Genomic DNA, 23,664 nt, shown 5'->3' with positions numbered 1-23,664 from the left:
AAAGAGATTACAATCAGCCTTAAGCATAATTTGTGTATTCTTCAAATTCTATAGCTGTGTAGATCTGAAGCTGAAGCATAGTATTCTGAAAGGTTTATCCAGATTAAATCACATCCTGACTTCAATATTGAATGTTTCATATAATTATTTTAAATAAAAATAAAGCCATTAACGTCTGTAGTTAATTTATATGCTGTACAGTTCAGATTCTCCATAACTTATAGTTGTGAAAGATATGGAAAGTATGTTTTATAGTAAGTAATTTGTAAGTTAAGTTGAAATTATAGCTATAACTTTAGACATTAATCCACTTTTCTAAAGGTTACCACTTAAGAAAAGCAAATGAATGATGTATTTCATCACTGAAAAACTTGTTAACATTTTTCAACTTATATATTACAATTCAAATAAAAATATTATCGAAAATAAATTCAGAAGATAGAAATACAGTCAAACCTGTTTTTATGCGCTCTTTTTATGTGCGATATTTTATTTGTGCGATTTTTTTAATGCGAATTTTTAATTTGTGCGGTATAGTTGGCGACTAGTCTCGTGCGATTCGTCATGTCTCACGTTGACTTATTATAGCTAAATAAACTTATTATAGCATAAATGCACTTATTATAGTAATATTATTGCATGAATATGCGAAAAATGAAATAATTTACTTTTTAAGTCAACAAAACACCACCTGGACAAAAATATGTAAAACAGACGATAGACCAGACGATGCAGTCAAGTGCTGACATCTGTTGTCAATAAATTCTATTTCGTACGGTTTTGAGTTATTTTCTATGTGAGACTTTTTTTATGCGGTCCCTGTTGACCGCATAAAAAAATTATTTTTTTAATTGTGTTGCGAAAACTATTATTTACAGCCATTCGTGAAGTTTCGCTGAAAAACTTGTTAACATTTTTCAACTTATATATTACAATTCAAATAAAAATATTATCGAAAATAAATTCAGAAGATAGAAATACTAATATTGATAATTCTTACTAGATAATGTCTAGTAAATAAGTAAGAAAATATAAATTATTTCTCAAAAATTTAACATTATAAATTAATATAAATACAGATATTATAACATTATCTTATCATATATCAACAATAATTATAAGATACTATAACAACATATTTAATAGATATGTGGAAATTTTATCTTCATTATATATAATATTGACTCTAGAAATTCATTGTATTAATTATCTGAAACTGACACATTTATATAAAATATATAATTTGTGAAGCCATCCAAAATACTTTTATCATCTCAGAAGCAATGAGAACTGATCAAACTTATTCTTAAAAACTCACTGAAATAATGAGAAATTTTTCCTTCTCTATGACCATGTATTTCTAACTTAATTTTACATTGGGGAAACTGAAAAATACTCATTCTGCATTATAATTGTCAACACTAGACTTACAAAATCATTTATTTATCGAATAATAAGATAAGTTGCAATACTTCATTTTCTGTAACAGTATGAATTTTTGGGTACCTGTCTCTCATCAGTTAGTACCATAAAAATTCAAATTGCATAGATTAAAATTCATTCTTTTAACAACAATTTTATGTGATTACAACAAATTAATGTAATTTGAATTTTCATAATAACTGATAAGGTGCAAGTGCCTAATGTGCATACTATTACATAAATGTTAGATAAATAAATGAATTTTGTATGTGTTGTATTGAATATTGAAGTGTGAAACAAATACTCTGGTTTACTGCAATATCAAATTAATAATTTATTTTATTCTTACTCTGATATATTTAAACAAAGCTAATAAAAAATCATTATATATAATGCAAAATTTCTTTTAAAAACTACTAATATAGATATAATAAACATACTTCTTTATCAATATCAAAAGAAAAATCAACTATATTATGAAATAAATGAACTATTTGTACAAAAATATGCTATATTTTTGATTTAGAAAAATCCAAATTAATTTTAAAACATAATAGATTAATTACATTAATTATTATTGAAATTTAATTATAAAAGTAGGCTTTTTCTTACTATCTTGTGTAAGATGGTAATATATGCCACTATCAATACTGAAATACACTGTACACATTTTAGTATATGCACATTATGATGATGACATCTTGATATAGGGAAAGAAAAACCAGACATTCAACAATTTATCAGAGACGTCAATTCCAACAAGTTTGGCCTAGAGCTCAAACTATGCCACTATCTTTTTTATAACATTATACAAGATGGCAACACAACCACAATGGGATACTCATATGGCAACTCAATACAGATAATCTGCCAAGAGGGATGTCTCCTGGAAAGACTTTCTATGGGGAAACTGGCCTCTATTTAGGTGTTACAAATGTGAAGAAAATGCAGAAAACTCCACATGGCCAGCCCATTGATGAGGTGCAAACCTGTAAATAGTGTTCAGTGGTTTTATCCACTTGACCACTGGTGGGCTGTTTAATACAAGAAACAAGCATATTAAGACTATAGAGTCAATTATAGGCAAGTTTTCTGATTACATAATGGGTTCACAGCTAGAAAAGGTAAAATATATAGAAATATGCCCAAATTTGTACTAAACAAAAGAAATAAATTATGAAAGTTTAAACTGAATATGAATTTGGATCCCATGGCAGTAGCTTAGTACCTTTCTGTGCAGTCATCAAACTGATATCAAACTAAAGTTCATTTTTTAGAACTCAAAACAGCATGACTGACACTTGGTTTATTCATTTTTTACAACTTTAAACAGATCCACATACATTTATGTCAATTGTTTTGTATCTGATTATTAATTAGTCTTACTATAGCCTAATAAACAATCTGGCAGATTGTTTGTTAATATTAGTGTATCAAAAGAATGTATATGTTGTTTTCATCAATACTACTAGGATATATTCAATAGTAAAAAAAATTTTCAAATATTTCGGCTACTGAAAATATGTTGCAATTTTTCTATTTATTACGGAATGTATAAAATAAATTTTCAAAACAATTTTTAAACAATATCTTACCATATCAATATTTATTGTCTTATCAATAGCATTTCTCAAAATTGTAGAATGTTTATTCAACCTGTATAAAATATAAGTAATGTATTACATTCATACATTTAGAATTTTTGATTGTATAATTTTAGAACTTACTGTAAATACTCTAACATATCAGCTGCAGCATTTAACATTGCTACTGGATTGGCAATATTTTTTCCAGCAATTCTTTTTCCAGTATTTCTGGTTCCCTGAAAAAATTTAATTTTATAAAAAAACCACTTCTAGTTTATCCAAAGATTAAAATTTTCTAGAATATTCAGATAATCCTTAGTTAACATAGTATATGCATAGTATAACATAGGAGTCTCCAACCTACAGCCCACAGACCAAGTATGGCCCCCAAAACATATTTATCAGACCTGTGTAGCTTGTTTTCACAGACATGTTTAATCATCAAAACTTAATTAGTCAACTATAATTAATAGACTTTGCTTGAAATGAGTTTTATAAAACCCTATTTAAAGAAGGGAGTTTGTTAAATTTTTGCAAATCTCCACCAGAAGGGAATTTTAAGTTCTTAAGAAGTTAAGAGGTTTGTATGGGTGATATTTTTCTTTTTTCTTCTACATACCTTTGCAAAAATGAAACTCAGTGTATATAATCAAAATATCAAACATCACTGTTCAACAAATATCTAATACAGATTTTAATATTGTATGCCAGAAAATTTATCCCCAATTTTAACAATATTCTTTTAAAAAATCAGTTGAAAATTTCACATTCATTTAATGTCTGTTGCTATGATGATTCAAAAACAAAACAAATCTTATTTTTTGACATCTTGTCTTTTACAGCTTACCCTCTTCTCAGAACAGATATCCCTAGTATACACAATCCTTGAAAGTAGTGCTTAAAGCAAAAATTTTCATTCTGTAACAGTATATTTAATAATGATTGGATACACTTTTAGGCTTAATCTATACATTTGAGATTCCTTTGACTCTTCTTACTTATTTAACTCACACAAGTCTATCATTGTACAAGTGTTACTACTGAAAATATTCAAACTCTTGTCATTCATATTTTGAATTTTCAAGGATAATTTAACTAAAGATTATTTGTAAATTAGAAATAAGTAATAATATAGAAACATAACCAAATAATTGTCTTAAATAATTGGGCTATAACTACTCTAATTTAATGATTAATACTAAGTAATTTGCTACTAGAGGTAGACATTAGGCACCATCTCTTAACTAAATTAATAATTATAATTTTAATAATTTATTAAATAATTTAGAACCATCTGGAAGAAAAGAACTGATTAACCATGTAAGGTTATATCTAAATTTAAATACATCTGGAAGGCTTGCTCAGGGTCCAGATGGTGCAACTAGCAAGTGAACCACATGGCAAATGGAGGTTGCAGGTTCATCCCCTGCCCCAGGTCAGTTCTTTTCTTCCAGATGGTTCTAAATTATTAAAATTATAATTATTAATTTAGTTAAGAGATGGCATCTAACATCTACCTCTAGTAGCAAATTACTTAGTATTAATCATTACATTAGTGGAGTTATAGTCCAATTACTTAAGGCAATCGTTTGACTATGTTTCTACATACATATCAGGCTTTGCAATCTTTGAGAAATAATATTTATTAATATATTGTAAGTTTTAAAATTCAAAAATTTTTAATTTGAAAACTAAAGTTGAAATAATTACTGTTTCAAAAAGTGCATATTCTTTTCCAAAATTTTTTCCTGAAGTTATTCCTGGACCACCTACAAGACCACATGCAATATTATTTAAAATATTTCCATAGAGATTCGGTAACAATAGGACATCAAATTGATTAGGATTGGATACCAACTGAAATATAATATCCATCATTAGAATTATATATTTTAATTTTATAATAAAAATATAAATATTTATGCAATATTTCAAATTGTTCTATGCTCTGAGCCTGCTTGGTTAATTTATATTATAAATTATTTATATTATTAAATTTATATTATAAATTAAATAAAGTATTATAATAAAATTATTATTATATGTATACAATAATAATTTAAATCTAATTATAATAAAAATATATTATTATAATTATTATATTCCTATATTACTTATACTTATTTAAATTAAACTATTTATATTATGTGCATAAAAGTAATAATTATTTAATTTTATTAATGTTTAATAATTGCTCACCAACAATTATTAAACACAGAGAGCATAAAGAATTAGAGGAAACTTCAACTGAAAAGCTTTTTGTACTGAATTTTATTATATAAAATTCTAAAACAAAAGTTTTTTTCGGATAATAAATTACCCTTTGCCCAACCTAATCAATACATAAATAGAGAACAACATTTTTTCTTAACATATTCTACATTAAATTTTGAACTGTTGCACATGACACAACAAAAATATATTTAAAGTTAAAGACATACTTTTTATACATAATAAAGTATTATAGTTGTAAATATGTTAGCAATGTAATTTAAAGTAATAAGAAAACACTTATTTTTATATGCTAATTAAGTTCAATTATTATTGTATTGTTAGTGTTTTTAAATGAATTGCTTGTTATATGTTGTCGCGTAGATAAATAAACACACTTAAATTATAAAGTAATTTTTGATAACATTACTATACACCATCTATTCTATTTATTATTTCAACCTATATCCAATTCTCTTTTATAAACTGAAATTCACACTTAAAAAAAATTTTCAAGGCTATTTTTAGCATTCACACTGTTGTAAAGCAAAGGAATTAAATAAAATATTTGCCAAAACTTATTGCATGAGCATAAGAAAACTTTGTGATCATACTAACAAGTGCTTAGTTTCATGAAGAATATGTTTTGAAAGTTAACACAAACTTTTTCTTGTATGTTGTCATTTTGTATGATTTTAGTCCATACATTTTTAAATACATTTTGTATATATATTATAAACTTGTTTATTTCAAAAATACCCAAACAAAGTATTAAATTTAAGAATGATGATCCAATTTTTAAAAAATTTTTCAGTAATAAAGTTGACATTTCTAAAAACTCTTACCATTTATGATTCAAAAATACAATGTACGCTGATAATAAATTAATGCCATAAACATTATAATTCTTTTGGATTTTTTACATCATATTTTTTTATGAACATATACAGTAAGCTTCCAGTAACTCAGACTAATAAGAGGTGATGATTGTCCAAGTTTATAAAAGTCAGAATTAGTGGGGTGTTTTCTTTGATGATGTGGAAAACAAAAAGGTGAATATACAGTATAGTAATTTATTATGATCAGCTCTATACAAAAGCTTTATTAAGCTTCAGTAAGTTATGCTTCTGAATTTGTTATTTCAGGAAATGAGCTCAAAAAATTTCATGGCAGTACAGTATTAAGCAATGTACAGTCTTTAGTAACTTATCAACTACAGTAATATAATGCACAGTATTGTAAAAACTTATGGATATCAAAAACACTTGCTAATTATAATTTTTATATTGTCAAAAAATTTTAAATTACTGTATAATTTTTCAAAAATATTGTTTAAGTTATTCAAAGTCCAATTTGGTGGTGTTTTACTGTATAAACATGCATAAAATCATAACAGTTATTATATTACTTCTAGTTAATTCATTATATTAAACTATTTAATTATATTGTTATAATAAAAATAACAGACATATATCAGCAAAATATAAATTTCTTTGAAATTATTACATATAACAACAGTAGACTATATTTGAAAATTTATATTTAAAATAATTTACCTGCATACTACAATTATCAATGATCATGTTATTAAATTTAATTTCTGGATATTCTCGAGCTATTTCATGGCAGCATTTTAGAAATAAACCATCTGACAATTTCCTGAAATTGTAGAAAAAATTAAATAAAATCATTAAGAATTTTTATATAAATACATATATAATAGGATTTTATAAAAGTACAGTATTATCATGAATCACAATATATGTATATAATAAAATATACATACATAATGTTAGCTTTATGGACAGCTGTTACTTTTTTCCTATCATATTTGCGAGCAAAATCAAATGCATAACGAGCAATTTCTTCCGATCTTTTCCTGGTTATAATTTTTAAACTTTCCACAACTCCAGAAACATTCTTTGATAATTAAAGTTAAAAAAATAAAAATAAACAATTATTATTATAAGCAATAATAATTTAATAACGTCATATCTATACAATATATATACAAACATTTTAATACAATGGAAGATGATAAAATTCTTATTTCTATTCACTAACAAACATTAGAACTTTAAACTTTCAACAAATTTCAAAAATCGGAAATAGAAATATTTTCACATAGTTTTTTGTATGTGCAATATATTCTTAAAGTTTTTATACAAATATTTCTCTTCACTTACAGGTGTATTTGTGATTGATGTTGAGAATTTTGTAAAAGAAGTCAAGACAACACAAAGGTAAATGCATAGTGTGCACTAATGTAAAGTTGAATCACTAATCCAATTTTCTTCATTGAAAAACAGAGTTAATGTTTTCATGTAAGTTTTTACCTGAACATGCTGGAAAACTTTATGTTACCTCAACTGCAAGATCTCCAATTTTTGATCATTGTCATATTCAGTATGATGGAACACACAAACCCACACAGAGCTCAATGTAAACTTTGTCAGTGGAGTCATTGTTCAACTTTTAAAGAAAAGAGAGTTTATGTTTCGCTTACAAGAACTGTGTGAAAATATCTCAATTCCTGATTTCTGTACCAATGTCTGAAGTTGTAAAGATAATTTATGGACACCCTAAACTATAATAAATTTTTCTACTTTTAGTTATTAAAAGATATGCAATTAAATTATTTGGATAACTAACTTATTTAACTGCAATTCTATTTCTTTTAGTTGGATATTTGATTTGAACTTGAAATTTAAAAGTATATTTTAACTTTTTCTAATTAGAATTAATAATTACTTCTAACATATGATAGAAAATATTCTTTCATAATTATTTATATGAATATACACAAACTTTATAAGAGTTCATTCACAAATACACATACAGTATTTAAACAGATTGCTTCATTTTAATCAATCTATTGGAATAACTCAAAAAATAAGCATCCTGAAAAATTCATCAAATTAAAAATATTTCAAGGACATAAGATGACACTAATAGTTTTGTCATAGATAGTGCTACAACCAATAAAAATAAACTCAATTTCATTTTCTTAAATGGAAATCATGATTCTGTATAAAAAACAAACAATTTTCTGAAATACTTTTTTCTAAAATATGAACCGAAAAGAAAGAAAAACAAAGTTGTGGACTAGTACAACAGTCCTCACAATCATCAGGCTTGACTTTGCTGACTTTTATTTATGAGAATATTTAAAGAATGCTCTCTATGAACAGGAACCAATAACTAGAGAAGATTCTAGGAAAATTCAAACTGCTTTTAACAAATATACTATGGAATGTGACACTAAAAGCTGTGAAACATTTTAACAAAGAATTGCCTTACACATTCAGGAAAATGGAAATGTCTTTGATCATCATTTGCAAAAGGAGAAAACTGTGAGAGGCAAGAGGACTTGTGATAATTAAGCATTCTACTAAAAGTTTAATTAACATAAAAAAATCAAACTACTGATGAATTATCAGGCTGTAATATAGCTATGTAATTAATTTAAATAATTTGTCTAAAGATAGGCAGTTATACTGCCATTTTATATCAGATTTAATGATTATAATAAATTTAGAATTTTCTAGAAGAAAAGAATCAGCCTAGAACAGGGCTTGTAATTCCCACTTACTGTGTGGATGTGTTGATTAAAAATGGGAATTCATATTTAAGAAAATGAGGTTAACCTTGTTTTCACCAATTGTAACACTATCTATGATGAAACCAACAGTGTCATCTTCTGGCTCTCTTAAAGTCTAACATGTTTAGTTTAATGAATTTTTTTGCAGGATGCATATTTTTTAAGTTATTCCAGTGGATTGATTAAAATGAATCACCCTAAATATTATAAAATTTATAATAAAAACTGTATTTTCAAAATTTTTCTACACAATTTGTCAAAAATTCTATAAAGCCATATTATAGTTTTTGAAAATAAGTTCATTGAAAAGCATCAATAATTAAATATTAATTTAAATTCTATGTTTACACAACATAGATCAATATTAGAATTATTTATTTACCTCATGTTCCATACAACTATATTCTCCTTCAGTATTTTGTCTTATCAAAACAATATCAATGTTGTTATGACGTGTCTTTATTCCAGGTTGACTTTTGCAATGAAGGATGTTAACAAACAGATCTAACTGTAATCTGAAAGATTAATAATCATTAGAAAATTTAGAATAATTGAATTTTTGTAATCCAAACAAATTTAATATAAAAGAGGGATATTCAAACATGTCACTCGATACTATAAATATTTTACTTAAAAAGATAGAAAACTTATAATAATATCATTTGACAGAAACACTGATTAATAATTATGAAACTATACTTATTGGTAATTATGAAACTATAGTTTTAGTTTCAAGAACAACTAAAACATTTATATTTCAAAATCTACTTAAATAATGTAGTAAATAATATTTTTATGTGCTTATGATGAACAAGTAAAACATTATAGCAATTTGATTCAGTTTTTACAAAGAAAATTAACATTACGAGTTCTAAGAACACAATACCATTTCAATATCATGTTAAAGATAAGTAATTTAACTACTTACAACATATACTGCTACCAATATTGCTGTTTATCTGTGTTAAATAAATTTGCTTTACTTAATACAGTGTTTGAAGTACAGTCAGAGTAAAATATAAAGTATTTTAGCAGTTTTCTTGCTGAAAAGTTTATAATGTATATAACTTTATATGCCATTTTGTAATATAACTAATAGGATGACTATCATTAGACTATATTAAATCATCACAAATGAATTTTTATTTTTGATATGTAGTTATTTCAATTGGATATGATTTTCTGTTGTTTTTTTTCCATTGTAAGTTTTCTTTACATAATTACAATCTGCAGTGTGGAAACAATAAATTTAATTAAACATTATTTTAGAAATAATGATGGTCAAGAAATAATAAATCTTATCATAATGTAGTAAAGTTGTTCCAAATAAAAAGTAGTTTTTGATGTATACAATATTCTTAATATATATAAAATCAACTAAAACTTAAAAAAAATAAAATAAATATGAAAAACTGAGAAAAGAAAACTAATATTAAAATGGACTTGAAACAAAAATCAATTTCAAAAAAACTGAATGGTTATCTTCAGCATAACACTTTTTTTGCTATAACCACAGAGTAAACAAAGAGACAGGGCAAATGTAAATCATATTCTTGGCATTAATGTTTTGTATGTTATCTTGGTCTTATTTGGTTTCTATATTTTATTGAAAAGTTTTTTTAAATTTATTGCACATTATTCTTTGTAATTCTATTAAAAAATTTTAAAAATCTGTAAATTCTTTTTAAATTTTTGAATCAGTAAAATTAATTTTGGAATGTAAAGACATTCCAAATGTTGAACATATGAATTTTATGTTAACTTATAGACCTGATGTTGACCTATAAATTAGGCCAAAAACATTCATCACTATATTAAAACTTTAATAAACATATCTATCAAAGAGCCTTAATTGAGTGAGATTTAATTCCATCATCAAGAGATCAAAACATTGCAACTACATCATGATACTTGAAGCTTTGGAGATATTTAAATCTGAAATAAAGGGCAATTATGTTAATTTTAAAAACAACAACAATTATTTTATGCATGGCAATCCCTATATGATCAAGTAACAAGCTATGACATAACATCATGAAGAAGGGATATTATAATGGAATGTTCTCGTTTATATTTTATATAATTTGATTGGTTACTTTTTAGTTTTATTTTTGTACCTCATTCTATTTCCTTTTATTTTTATTTTTTATGTATTTGAGAAATATTTAATTTTTCAAAAACCATTATTGTACCATTCAAGTATACCATCATCAAGTATACAGTCCTGAAGATTTCTACTTGCAGATTGAAAACAATAGTCTGAAAGTTTTTATTTTAAATTAAATCTTGTTGGAATTCAATTAAAGCTTTTTGACAGATGTGTTTATTGTTGAATTATTCCAGTCTCCCAAATGGTGTTGGAACTCTCTCTTGCTAGAAAAGAAGTAAAAGTTTTTATTTATTTGTTGGTTAATGTTAAAATCATGACTCCATAATAAATATGAACTAAATAATTTGGCCTTGTATTTTATAGAACCAAATAAAATTTAATAAAATGATTTATTTGATTCAAAAATAAATTAAATATTAATAAAATAATAATTAATAAAAAAATAATAATCGTAATTAATAAATACACAAAATCTGATAATACAGGAACCTATTTTATGAATCACTGTATTTAATCAACAAACTTAAAAATTGCAAAGAAAAGAATATGAAATTAGGAGAAAGTTTCTCCTAATGTTAAGCCACATTGCCGTTTCTAAGCCACTTTCAAGTTTCTTCCATCAAGTATCAGCTTACAATAGAGTGACAAGAGAACATGACATATGCATGTCAGATTGAAGTGTAATTAACGATCCCTCTTCAGTGTTACATGTATTTTTTTTCTTGATGTATTGGATTGCTAATTACACTTCAATCTGAAATGCATATGTCATGTTTTTCTGAAAAGAAAAGATAAAGATATTTGATCAGTTGTAACTGGATTTTTTGAGTGACCAGACAGATCTCACGAGCACACAGAGTTTGGCTTATAAAGATATTACACATTAATATTGAAATTCCCCATAAAGAAGTTTATCAAAACAAACACCAATACTTGAAAACTGTCCAGGATCTGCTTAAATGTGATGATGATACTCTAAAACTCGGGTCTATGAATATAGCCTTAAAACTAGATGACAATCCTGAAAATGGAGACAATTAGATGAACTCATCCAAAAAAAGATGTGTAAGTCATTCAAATGCAAAAGTTATGCTTGTTGTGATTTTAAGTTGTTGTGGATTAGTGCAACTTAAATATATACCTATATTATACTAGTGTCCACTTTCAACATTCTTATGAACTAGGACTTATTATACTAGAGAAGAGAAACACTCCTCAGTATAACAAGTCCTAGTACACAAAAACTTCCAAAGTGGACACTGGTATAATAAAAGTAATTAAGAACAAAAAGCACATATCAACATTAAATATATACCATTTGGAACAAATGTCAATATTGAGTACACCACACACAAAACCACCATCAGCACTATGAACAGAAAAATTTACTAATATTTTCTATATGAAATAGACATCATCAAGTACAAACGATATAGAACAAAACAGCTATTAAAAATTGAAGTTTTTTAAATGTTCGAATTGATTATGTAACTAGAATACAGTGCATTAAAATTTATATGTTATGTTAAAAACTTCCGATTTTTGTTAGTCATTTTGTTCTATATCACTTGTACCTGATGATTTCTATTTCATATAGACAAAAACATTAGTAAATTTTTCTTTTCATAGTGCTGGTGTTGGTTTTGTGTGTGTGGTGTATTTATACAAATCCAGTTTTGGAGATATACTGTCAATATTGAGTTTTGTGTATTTTGCAACACTTAAGAGCAACACTTCCATAAGTTTTGCAAAAGAAGAAAAATTTATGTAAGAGGAAAACTTGGCATTTACATCATGACAATACAAGACCTTACATAGCTATGCTAGTATAGGAATTTTTAGCACAAAATTCTTTCCTTTTCATTTCTCAGCATCTTACTCCCTGGATTTGTCACCAACAGACTTCTTTTTCCACAGCTTCATAAGCATTAAATGGTTGACATTTTAAGACTCGAGAGAAAATTACTACGAATTTCTGAAATGAACTCAAATCCATTCCAAAATCAACATATATGGCAGCTTTTTCAGAACTGAAAAAGTGATTCCAGAGAAAGAGTCTTATTTTGAGGGCGATAATGTTTAAATAGTTGAAAAATATATTTTTGTTTTATTAATAAAGTCTACATATTTTTGATCAAACATTGTAAACGTGTTAATGTATATTTTAAATATTATTGACATTAAAATTAATAATGAAAATATTACAAAAATTTTGATTATAATAATTCAATTAAACATATCATTAAAATTTTAAAATTAAATCAACTATATGTTTTGATCTAAAATAATTAAATTTTTAAAACATTTTCGAATTAATTTCATTATCTTCATATATGTCAAAATAATAAATTTTTTAAACCATTTAAATAGTTTTAATATTAAATTTAATGAAATAAATATTCTATGTATTTACCTTAGTTCAACATTTCTTGATTTAAATAATTTACTGTGTTGTCTTGTTTCTATGTTCCCTAAAAATTAAAAAAAAATAATAATATTTTTAACAAAATAATTTAAAATTAAAATAATAATCTTTTATTTTAACATAAGTTATCATTTTAAAAATTACCACAAAAATTAACAACAACAATTATATTTATTTTATTCTTCAGATTAGTGGATTTTATATATATATATTTTTTGACATTTAAATATATCTTTTTATCAATACATTTGTTAAGGGATTTCCTGAATAGCTTATCATTCAGGTAAATCTAATTAGCAATTTAATTGGCAGATGTTATTAGACCTTAACATAGTAATGATGTTTTAGTTTAGTTTTTTTTTTAGTTTTTATCTCTTTTTCTCATTGTCCTAGTTCTTATCTCCTCCTCTAGTCCAATTATAAATAACTTTGTTGTTCTGCTCAATCAATTCCAACTATTTTTGATCCCTCTCCTGGTCTCTCATGTTTTGAGACAAAACAGATGACAATCCTACAGGAAGGATTATCAATTCAAGATAAGGATAGAACATTGAAAGAGAGTAAATTAACTCATGCTATGCATAATTGTAAAAGCAATTACTGTAATTAACAATATTGTGTTACAAAATAAATAATCCAGCATTTTGTAAACTTAATTCTTCTTTTGTTTTAATAAATTTTAAAAAACAGGGAATTTGTTAATATAAAAATTTTAACTAACATCCTTAAAAGTTTAAACAAATAAATTAAAAATGAATATTTTTTTTAACTGCTGTTTACTTTAAATATGATATGTAAGCAATCATAATTAAAAAACATAATTGACTTCTATAAATAAATCATTAACTAATTTTTGAATGGATCTTCTTGTTTACAATGAAAACTATTCACTATTCAAAAAATTGGACTTAATTATAAATAATGAAAAATGCCAGTAATTTCCAACAATTTACTAAATAATAACAAAAACAAATGTTTTCAATAATTTTTTTAAACAGTCATCTTCAGATTAAAATAGCAGTCTAACATATGTATGAAAATTTTAACATCACTTTATACAAAAGAGATACAGACACATTCTCTAAAACATGAAAGTCCATCTTTGAAGTACACCTATAACTTTGTCTCATCTTTCAGAAATATCTTGTTATGACATTGTTGATATCAGCACTTTCCACCAATGAAATAATTTTTCCATTTTGTCTAAAAGGATGTTCAAATTTCCAATTACAATTTCAAAATTTCCAAAAAGAAAAAAAAATCATTTGAGCACTAATATTAAATTGTGTGTGAAAAATCTCAAAAGAAAAGAAATGTTTTTATAAACAATTTGCCTAAACTTTTAAGATTTTTGATAGTAAAACTTTAGGAAAGTTGATAATATATAAATTAAGTTTTTAATGATACATACCTTTAATTGCAACTCCATTTCTTTTGATCGATGTAATAGCTTCAGCTAACAGATCTACATGTTCCTTGGTTGAATCTAAATTCACTACCTCAAAATCCACTGGAACATTTCCTGCTCTATAATCAATACATATATCTAATTATTTATTGCATAAATATTTTTATTTATATAAATATATAAAATATTTAAAAATCTCTGATAATTTAAATCAACTGTCTGCAAACTTTCAACATGTACAGGCAAGATCATCAGACAAATTTTGATCTCGTAGTGGAGTCTTCAATAAGAGCTCAAATCTGTATAACTGGTTCCTGAAAAACTCTCTCTAAAGAGCTATCAATAATCAAACTGATTTCCTGTAAATTTAGCATTATAAAAGCAAAATTTCATTTCTAGAAATATTATTTGACTTGCAATGCACTGAGATCACAAAGTTTACAAATTCTACATCATTCTTTGGTTTCTAACTAAAGGAAATATAATTAATAAAAAAACACAGCAGTTAAATATGACATTTAATAAATAATAATAGAATATTTAAAACATTGGTAAAAGTAGGAAAGCATAAAATGAGTGACTTTAAAATAGAAATTTTACCTTAACTATGAAATGATATTTTTAAAAAATAATAAACTTAAAATGACAGAAAGTTTGAAAAATGTCTCTATTTAAATTGCAGTGAAGAATTTCCTACATGTTTATAAATTGTAGTTATTCACTCTAGTCCAAGAAGCAGACAAACTGCCATGTTAGGTGTAACAGAATTACAAAAAGCATTTAACAATCCATCTATCAATAATGCAAAAATAAATAACATTCTACTTATAAATACTTATTTAATTAAATAAAGCTTATTAATACTACTTCATTTTTTGCTTTTAGTCAAAGAGACTATAATTAATAAATTAATAAGTTTCATATGAAAATTACACTGCTTATGTATTAAATTATAACCAAAACATTTACAACTATATGTACATAATAACTACAATTTATAACATTATACATTAGTGATAAGCATAAATTTTGCTGAAGGGAACTAATCACACAAGGAGCACACCAGTAATTGACTATGCAAACTGTTTTACCAGGAAATGCATTTTTAGCCTTCTGCTCCTCTTTAGTCCTTTATTAAAGATCTTTGTTTTTTTTTTAAATATATTAGTGACCATTTGATAAATAAACTTTGTATTGATAAATTGTATAAAACTTAAGTAAAGGTTAAATAAATTCAAAAGTTGATTAAAAAGAAAAACCTTTTATAATAAATCTAAAAAAAGCATTATTGACCACTGTAAAAAACTCATTGTACATTCCTCAATTAAGCTGATGTTTAAACGATACAGAATATAGTTCATTACCAAAGAATTATGCTTATGACTAAAGAATCCTTCAGGAGAACAAGTAACAATTAAACAACAAAATTATAACATTATAATTTAAAAATATATATTTACATAAGTTTACAAACCTGCACACTTGCTTCACATAATCCATCATTTCAGGTCCAATGCCATCTCCAGGAAGCATTGAAACCATAAATCGACCTCCATATTTTGCTTTTAACTGACTAGCCTGATCAAGAAAATTGTTTAGACTATTATTTTTAATAACAAGAAAATATGTTTAGCATTGTTTACTTTTAATTTCAAAGGAATTAATAAGTTTATAAAATATATAAATGTGAGATTGGACTTGAGAAAAAAAAAATTAATTTTTTTTTTTCAGGTGAAAATTAAATTAAAACTTGTTATAAGATTTTCCTACAATTGTTAAAATTGTAAAGGATATGATTTTATTCCTCTGTGGAGCCACTTCCCTTTCAAGATGATATATCCAATGTGTCACTAGAACTTGGCGACGAGAAATTGTTATTGGACATAGGCACTGCAACATTGCCAAAAAAGGGCAAGGGAGAAAAGAGGGAGGACCCCCAATAAAAGGCAATGACTGATGACGACAACAGTTCGTCCGTCCTTTGAGGAGTTCATCTGCCGACAAGGGGACAGCCATTCACCTGAGAATCCGTCATCATTGAAGTTCGCCCTAGTCAGAGTTGGATATCTACAATCGGTTACCTTAATGACCTTCCTCCATCAAATTGTACTTCTTAAAAGTGAACTCCATCAATCCTTCAATTCATCTCAGATCCCTTACCACATATCTATGAACCTTATATGTAAACTCTCTCCAAGCTAGAACTCGCAAGGAACCTTTAAAGTTTAAATATAAAATATTAACCTTATTTGTATAACTAGTTTAATAAATGGAGAATTCTTAGAATTGTATTTGGTGCACTTCCTCAATCTGTGCCATCTCTTGTGTTGGATCCAAGTGCCTAAAAATGGGACCGCTCACGCTAAAAAATGAAATTTGCAGCAATTTAGGTTTCTGTGTCAGTCCTGATGAACTAGTCATCGCAAACACGGTGTCGACCCTTTGGTCCCGTGGTGCGAAGCATAGGGGTGCTTCACACATTGTCACATAAATATCAAATATGTTTAAAATTCCAATTTCTGAATTAATAAACTTAAACATTTGCTTAGAGTTCACTAATTTACATGTGAATCAGTTTGTCAAGTACTTTTTAAGTCCATCATCAAGAGATACAATTATATTCCCTGATGATGGGCTTGGTTGTGAACTCAATAAAACAAATTTTGAAGTTTACTTCTTTAGATACTTTTAATGTTTTCTTGTTAATTTCAAGAAATCTCTGGTTATAAAACAGATTACTAGTTCTGTCCAAAGAGGAATCATTTGAACTTTCTTACTTTGAGGTTTCACTAATTTTATCTGAATTTTAAACATTAAATTTAATAATTGTATCATCATCAGATAATGTACATTTACAAGCACATCATCTTTCATTGAAATAAATTGATTAGATGCAAATATAGTTATATTTAGTAAATATGCTAAAAGCATTAACATTTTCCAATATTAATATCAGCTGTAACAGGTGATATTAATCTCTTCAACATATTACAATGATTTCAAAATACTTTTCCTACTTCTTTACAATATATAATATATCTAAACAGAAATACTTCTATCAAAATACTAATAATTTTCCTAAATATTTAGCTTTATATACGTAATAATCTTTATAGATTTGGTTTTTATTGTTTTTGTGTTCTAACAATTGTTCTACTCAAAGAATAAATAGTATTTTTAATGTTAAACTATTATTATATATGTATACTTACTGGATATACAGTCAATGCTCGGTGCTGCTCCTTAATAAGTGGTAATACATTTGTTTTCTACAAATACATATTAACTTATATCAATAATCATAAAGTTTAAAAAACTAAAAAAATTATAAAATAAAGTTTTAATTTAATGGTATTTACTTATATAAGAGTTGTAATCATATTTTTAATAAGTGTACTTTGTTTTCTTTCATATGAAATGTGAAGTATATCAGGTATTAATTAATCATCACATAATTCACTCTTCATATGTTTTTGATAAAATTTATTGCAATATGTACACTGATATTCTATATATTATAATCTGACAGATTCATATTTCAATCTTATCCACTTACATTCAGTATTATCAACTGTTTTAATACCTTTAAACAGTGGTTCTTTTTCAGAAAAAACTGTTGCACCCCTCAATTTTCATAACAATCTAATTTCATAAATACTGTTCTTATAATCTATTTAATGACTACAAAACAATATACCTTATTAAATAAAGTATATTGTTCGACTCTTCGATGCTCGACTCTTGTCGAGATGTTTTGGCAAGAGTGTGGATGCATTTTTAGCATTTATACCCAAGTCGTTTGAACAAAGATTATGAATTAGACATAATCATTTTGCTGATTCATTTTTTTGGCAACGATTTGACTTTTTTTTTTATTAGTTTGTATTAAAAAATGATAATTTGGTAAAAACTACACACCCCCTTGCAATAGCCTTGCACCCCACAAATCGGAAAACACTGCCTTTAAAGATAACTTTTATACTTTGCTTCTCACTTGTATTTATCCCTTTTATATAGATATATGTTAGAACTATATTGGATTAAATCAGTGTTTCTCAACATCTAACGAATCATCACCCCCTTCACTTCGAAAAAAATTTTGTTGGGTTTATTAGTTTCTTTGATAATTATATACTTGTAAAAAATTAAACATTTATTTACTCAGAATATGTATTAGATTTTGATATAATTAACAAAATTAAAAAACATAAGTATTAACAAATTTAACAAATATAAAAATATAATGCTTTTTATTGCGATGACAGCATTATTCGCTGTGAATCCCTGCTGCAACCTTCAAAATTCCGATGCCGAGGGCCGAGGCTAATGCCAAATTCGTATTGCATTGAATAAACTAGTGACTAGTATAATGTTATTTGTTTAATTATTGTACGATATAACAAATAAAATATCTAATTATTCCTAATATAATGTTTTACTATATTGCCCAGAAAATTGTTTTTCGCCCCCAAAATATAAATTGTTACTAATTGCCGCCCAATGTGGAAAAACACCCACATGGGGGCGATATTGCCCCCGTTGAGAAACACTGGATTAAATGAAGCACAGAAACATAAATTTACAATTCATATATTATTTATATGTTTCTACTACTTAATTTAATCATCATAAACTAGCATTTTACAATGCAGGCTATTAATATCTACTTAAATATAGAATCTTATATGTGGCTATTAGAGTTGAACCTACTTAATATTTTCATTTTATTAAGTACATGGTTTGTGTAAAGATAATATGCTAATTAATTAGAAAAAATTCATAAACAAAAAAATAACCTGAATAAAACAATCTTATATTTGTCATCAATTCAAATTCAATAGAAATCAATCTTAATTTTATGGTTATGAAATTAAAATTGATTTGAAAAAAGGATAAGATAAAATTAAATAATATAATAAATAATCATCATCAATATGATGTATGAATTCATAATCATGTTAATATACTTGGATTTGTCACTTATAGACAAGGCCAGGACAAAAGGTATTTGACTATACATGTAATTAATGGTTGCATCATGCAACTGTTATATTTTTATTCTATTTTCTTTTTCAAATTTCATTCCTCTTTGGGGCTCTATTGCTATGCATCCAGTGCCATTTTCATTTGGATGATCTAGCTTACTGATTAAATTACATAATAAAAAAGAAATATTTCAATATTTTCAGTAATTTAAGGATCAGTTTATCTCTGCAATGATCTTAACAAGTACACTTTATATCTTGGAAATAAAAAAATTAAAAATATTTTACTTGAAATTATTTTTTGGTTTCCAACAATGCAATTTAATAACCTTTGAGATATTTTTAAAATTTTATTATATTCTGTATTTTAGGAAAAACATAAATTACTAAAATAAAAGCTTCTAATTTCTACTTTAAAAGAATTTTTATTTATAGTTTTAAGTTTTCCTTTAAATAATTCAATAATAATAATAATAATATATATATATTAATATTATTGAACACACTGATAAAAATAGTTTGAATTGTATATGAAAATATCACTTTCAATCATTTTATGTAATATAAGACAAAATGTTAATGAAAATGCAATCAAAATTTTATTTTTACTGTTTTTTTTTATCTGAAAATCATAAAAAGAGAAAATTTTTGTTATGTAAATAATTTTTTGCAACTTCTATGGCAATGCATTCTGTGAAATTGATCACTACAAATTGCTTGCTGATTCTCTCAATTGACTTAAGTTATTTTTTCTATACTAATGAAATGAATGAAAACAGTGGGGCTTACATAAAAAACAGCAATAATCTTATAGAAAAAATTTTATTTCAAATTAAGACATTTATAGATTTTTAGATTAAATGGAAGTTAAAATTTATTAAATGTGCAAAATTATGATAAGCCATACTATATAAATTTTATTATATAAATATTTTTAATTAGATTACTATTATACCACTTTTTATAAATTTTCATAAGCTTATTGTTTTTATAATAAATATATCACAGACAATTTTCAAAATTAAATACAATATAAATAATCTTTTGCTTTAATTTCTAATAGAAAATAATGAAATATAAAACAAAAACAGCTAATAAGTTGAATAAAACTAGAAAACTTTGTTTTCATACGTCAGAAATCCTTCCTATCAGAAGTAAAAGTATAATTTAACTTAAATGATTGTTGCTGTAAACTAGTTAATAAAAAGTCATCAGTACTATTAACTAGTAGAAAGTTTTACTGAAATTACATAAAATTGAAAGCTCTTTCACCTGAATTACCTAGGTTTCTTCATTTAGCACAATCAGAAATTACAATATTTATTATTATGTAACTTTATATATAAACTATGAAAAGGCATTTTTAACTATGTTAACCAAGTTGGCAACTTATAAAGATTGCAAGTTATAGAATACATAAGAAAAGAAAATGAAAAACAACAATAGATCAAATCTACATAAGATATCTAATGTGCTAATATTTCTTATGTGCTAATATTCATAAGAAATGTGAATTCAACAGACTGAACATTTGAGCTGCACTTTTTTTTCCAGATATGAAAAACTGAAACAAACAAATTGTAGCCATTAAAAATGTCTCAAGGATATACTTCACTTCAATTTTTTAAATCACAAATGACAATGTAAAGATCTTTTTACATTATTTTATTTTTTACTTCTATATATTATTCTCTTTTAGGAAATAATTTTATGTGATAGAAATGTAAACATTTTACCATTTTTATATTAATTTTTATACTCTTATTGGTCTTTATTTGTTTACTTATTATTTTATTGTAATTTTAAATTTGGAAGTTTTTGTACTTATCACTTGGGAGGTGATCACTTGCCCTTGAGTACTAGCTGTTGTGCAAAATAAATTTACGTAATTATAATAAATAATCTATATTGATCACAAATATAATATAAATCACTAAAATTAAAATATGACCTGAAAAATAATAAAGTTTAATGCAAATACTTTTTTTAAACTGTAGAAAAGACATTCAAGGCTCTATTGTAGTTGTTACAAATTACAAACAAAATGTATACAAATATAAACATTCATAAACCCAATTATTAGATTAAAGCCAAATAATTGCCAGATTATATTGCCCAATACAATCTGGTAATCATTTGGCTTTAATCTAAAATGTGAAATTTGTTGAATAAAAAGTTTCATAAAAGTTACAAGCTACTAGTCATAAGCAATTTGATTTTATACAGTTACTTATAATTAGTAGCATCAAATACTTGCTATTATAAGATTTTAAGAGCTTATAACTTATAGTTTTTACACATCAGAGCCTTGAGCTTAGCTTCTGAAATAAAGTATATTATAACTGGATTTTTTTATGCTAGATTCTCAACTTTACATAATGCATGCATAAAATATCACTTCCTAGAATACTGAATCACACACCAAAATATTTTGTAATATTCATCATTTGAAAAAATTCTAACATTTACTATAAAAGTATTATGCAGACAAAAAGATAAATTTTATTAAATAAAAATTATTTTAAAAAAATCTTTTAATGTTTAGTTAAATTGAAAATTGTTACAGGGAGTGGTAATACAAAATATCTTATTCTTACAAAAATGTTTTCATTTTTATAACTTTTATCATGACAAATTATGAATGTCAGCTGGTGTTTTAGCACAAGATCCTATTAAGGTAAATTGCACAAGAATCTTATAAGAGTGTAAATAATTAAATGAAATAAAAGACATAAAAATAATGCTAAACAAGATATAAATACAACATGAATATTTTAACAATAGCTAATTTAATGCTGTATCTGTGTCTTCTTAGGCATAATCGTCATCTAAAAAAAGCACACAAAACAAAACTAAACTATAATTTATTACTTTTAATTAAAGTATTTGTAAAGTTTCTACGTTTCTTAATAAAATTAGTTCAAACTTTGACTAAGAAGGTAATTGTATTAATGTATTTCCCTAAATTATATAATTTATAATGCATTTTGGTTCAATATTGCTTATAAAAATTGTTGTAATATGAATAAAGTGATATTTTTACATTACGTATGGGAAAGTATGTTTAAATTAATAAAATTTAAACATCTTAAATTTCAATTTTTATTCGTGCAATAATCACAAATTAGCTTATTATCATTGAGCTTACTCGAAATTCAAAAGGGCGAATGAAGGTGGAAACATTTTTCGTCAAAGCTAACAAACTCCTTCCTCCATTGGAGGCGGCCATCTTGAAATCTATTAATTTTCTAACAAATTTTTTACATTAGATTTATCGATGATTCTGCATTTTCAGAAGAGTTAAAATTAATTTTTAATAAATAATAAATTACAATTAATTAAATTGCATTTTTTAAAATTTTAAATAATTGATTTAACACTTTTGAATTTTTAAATGTTGCCACCCTACATTAATGAAAAAATATGGTTTTAATATACGAATCTATAATATAAAAAAAATATAAAATCTTATTAAAAAATTCAAAATTGTGAATAAAAATAATTCAACTAATACTTAATTTATAACAATAGCTTTAAAGCATTATTTTTAGTTTTAATATGCATTTTTTTAAAAATTAAATAAATTTGTAACTAATAAAATAAAGCCCGTCCCAAGCGGCCGGATGGCCGAGCGGTCAAGGTTAGCAGCCTGCCACCCTGGGGGACCCGGGATCGAATCCGGACGGGTCGAGAAATCCCCCAGGAATTTTTCGGGGGGTGGTCCGTCCGGATATGTCGGGCCCCGTCCCTCACCACCCGGCCGCCTCATTGTGGGCCTGGCCGAACCCATAATGGGCTTGCTATAAGAGGCCCTCTTAGTGCCCGCTGGGCGGAAAGAGTTACAAAAAAAAAAAAAAAGCCCGTCCCTCACCACCCGGCCGCCCCATTGTGGGCTTGACCGAACCCGTAATGGGCT

At 25.6% G+C, this 23,664-nt stretch overlaps 1 protein-coding gene across 1 annotated transcript in view; it reads right to left on the bottom strand.

Annotated features, from left to right (window-relative positions):
* LOC136977412 (isocitrate dehydrogenase [NAD] subunit gamma, mitochondrial-like) overlaps positions 1-23,048 on the bottom strand; it is a 29,495-nt gene extending 6,447 nt beyond the window's left edge. Inside the window, exons 1-11 of the mRNA XM_067272881.1 lie at positions 22,897-23,048; positions 17,976-18,032; positions 16,238-16,341; positions 14,767-14,882; positions 13,344-13,401; positions 9,203-9,335; positions 7,006-7,139; positions 6,776-6,878; positions 4,719-4,865; positions 3,150-3,244; positions 3,018-3,078 (exon numbers count right to left, since the gene is read on the bottom strand). Of these exons, the coding sequence (XP_067128982.1) occupies positions 3,018-3,078; positions 3,150-3,244; positions 4,719-4,865; positions 6,776-6,878; positions 7,006-7,139; positions 9,203-9,335; positions 13,344-13,401; positions 14,767-14,882; positions 16,238-16,341; positions 17,976-18,032; positions 22,897-22,977 (1,089 nt within the window). The 5' untranslated portion in view covers positions 22,978-23,048. The remainder of the gene's footprint in view (positions 1-3,017; positions 3,079-3,149; positions 3,245-4,718; positions 4,866-6,775; positions 6,879-7,005; positions 7,140-9,202; positions 9,336-13,343; positions 13,402-14,766; positions 14,883-16,237; positions 16,342-17,975; positions 18,033-22,896) is intronic.
* Between the last annotated feature and the right edge of the window lie 616 nt (positions 23,049-23,664).

The sequence above is a fragment of the Centruroides vittatus genome, unplaced genomic scaffold (genome assembly GCF_030686945.1).
Source record: "Centruroides vittatus isolate TY-2023 unplaced genomic scaffold, ASM3068694v2 contig_459, whole genome shotgun sequence".
NCBI lineage: Eukaryota > Metazoa > Arthropoda > Arachnida > Scorpiones > Buthidae > Centruroides > Centruroides vittatus.
The sequence above is the reverse complement of the archived record's forward strand: the minus strand, read 5'-3'. Positions and strand labels throughout refer to the sequence as shown.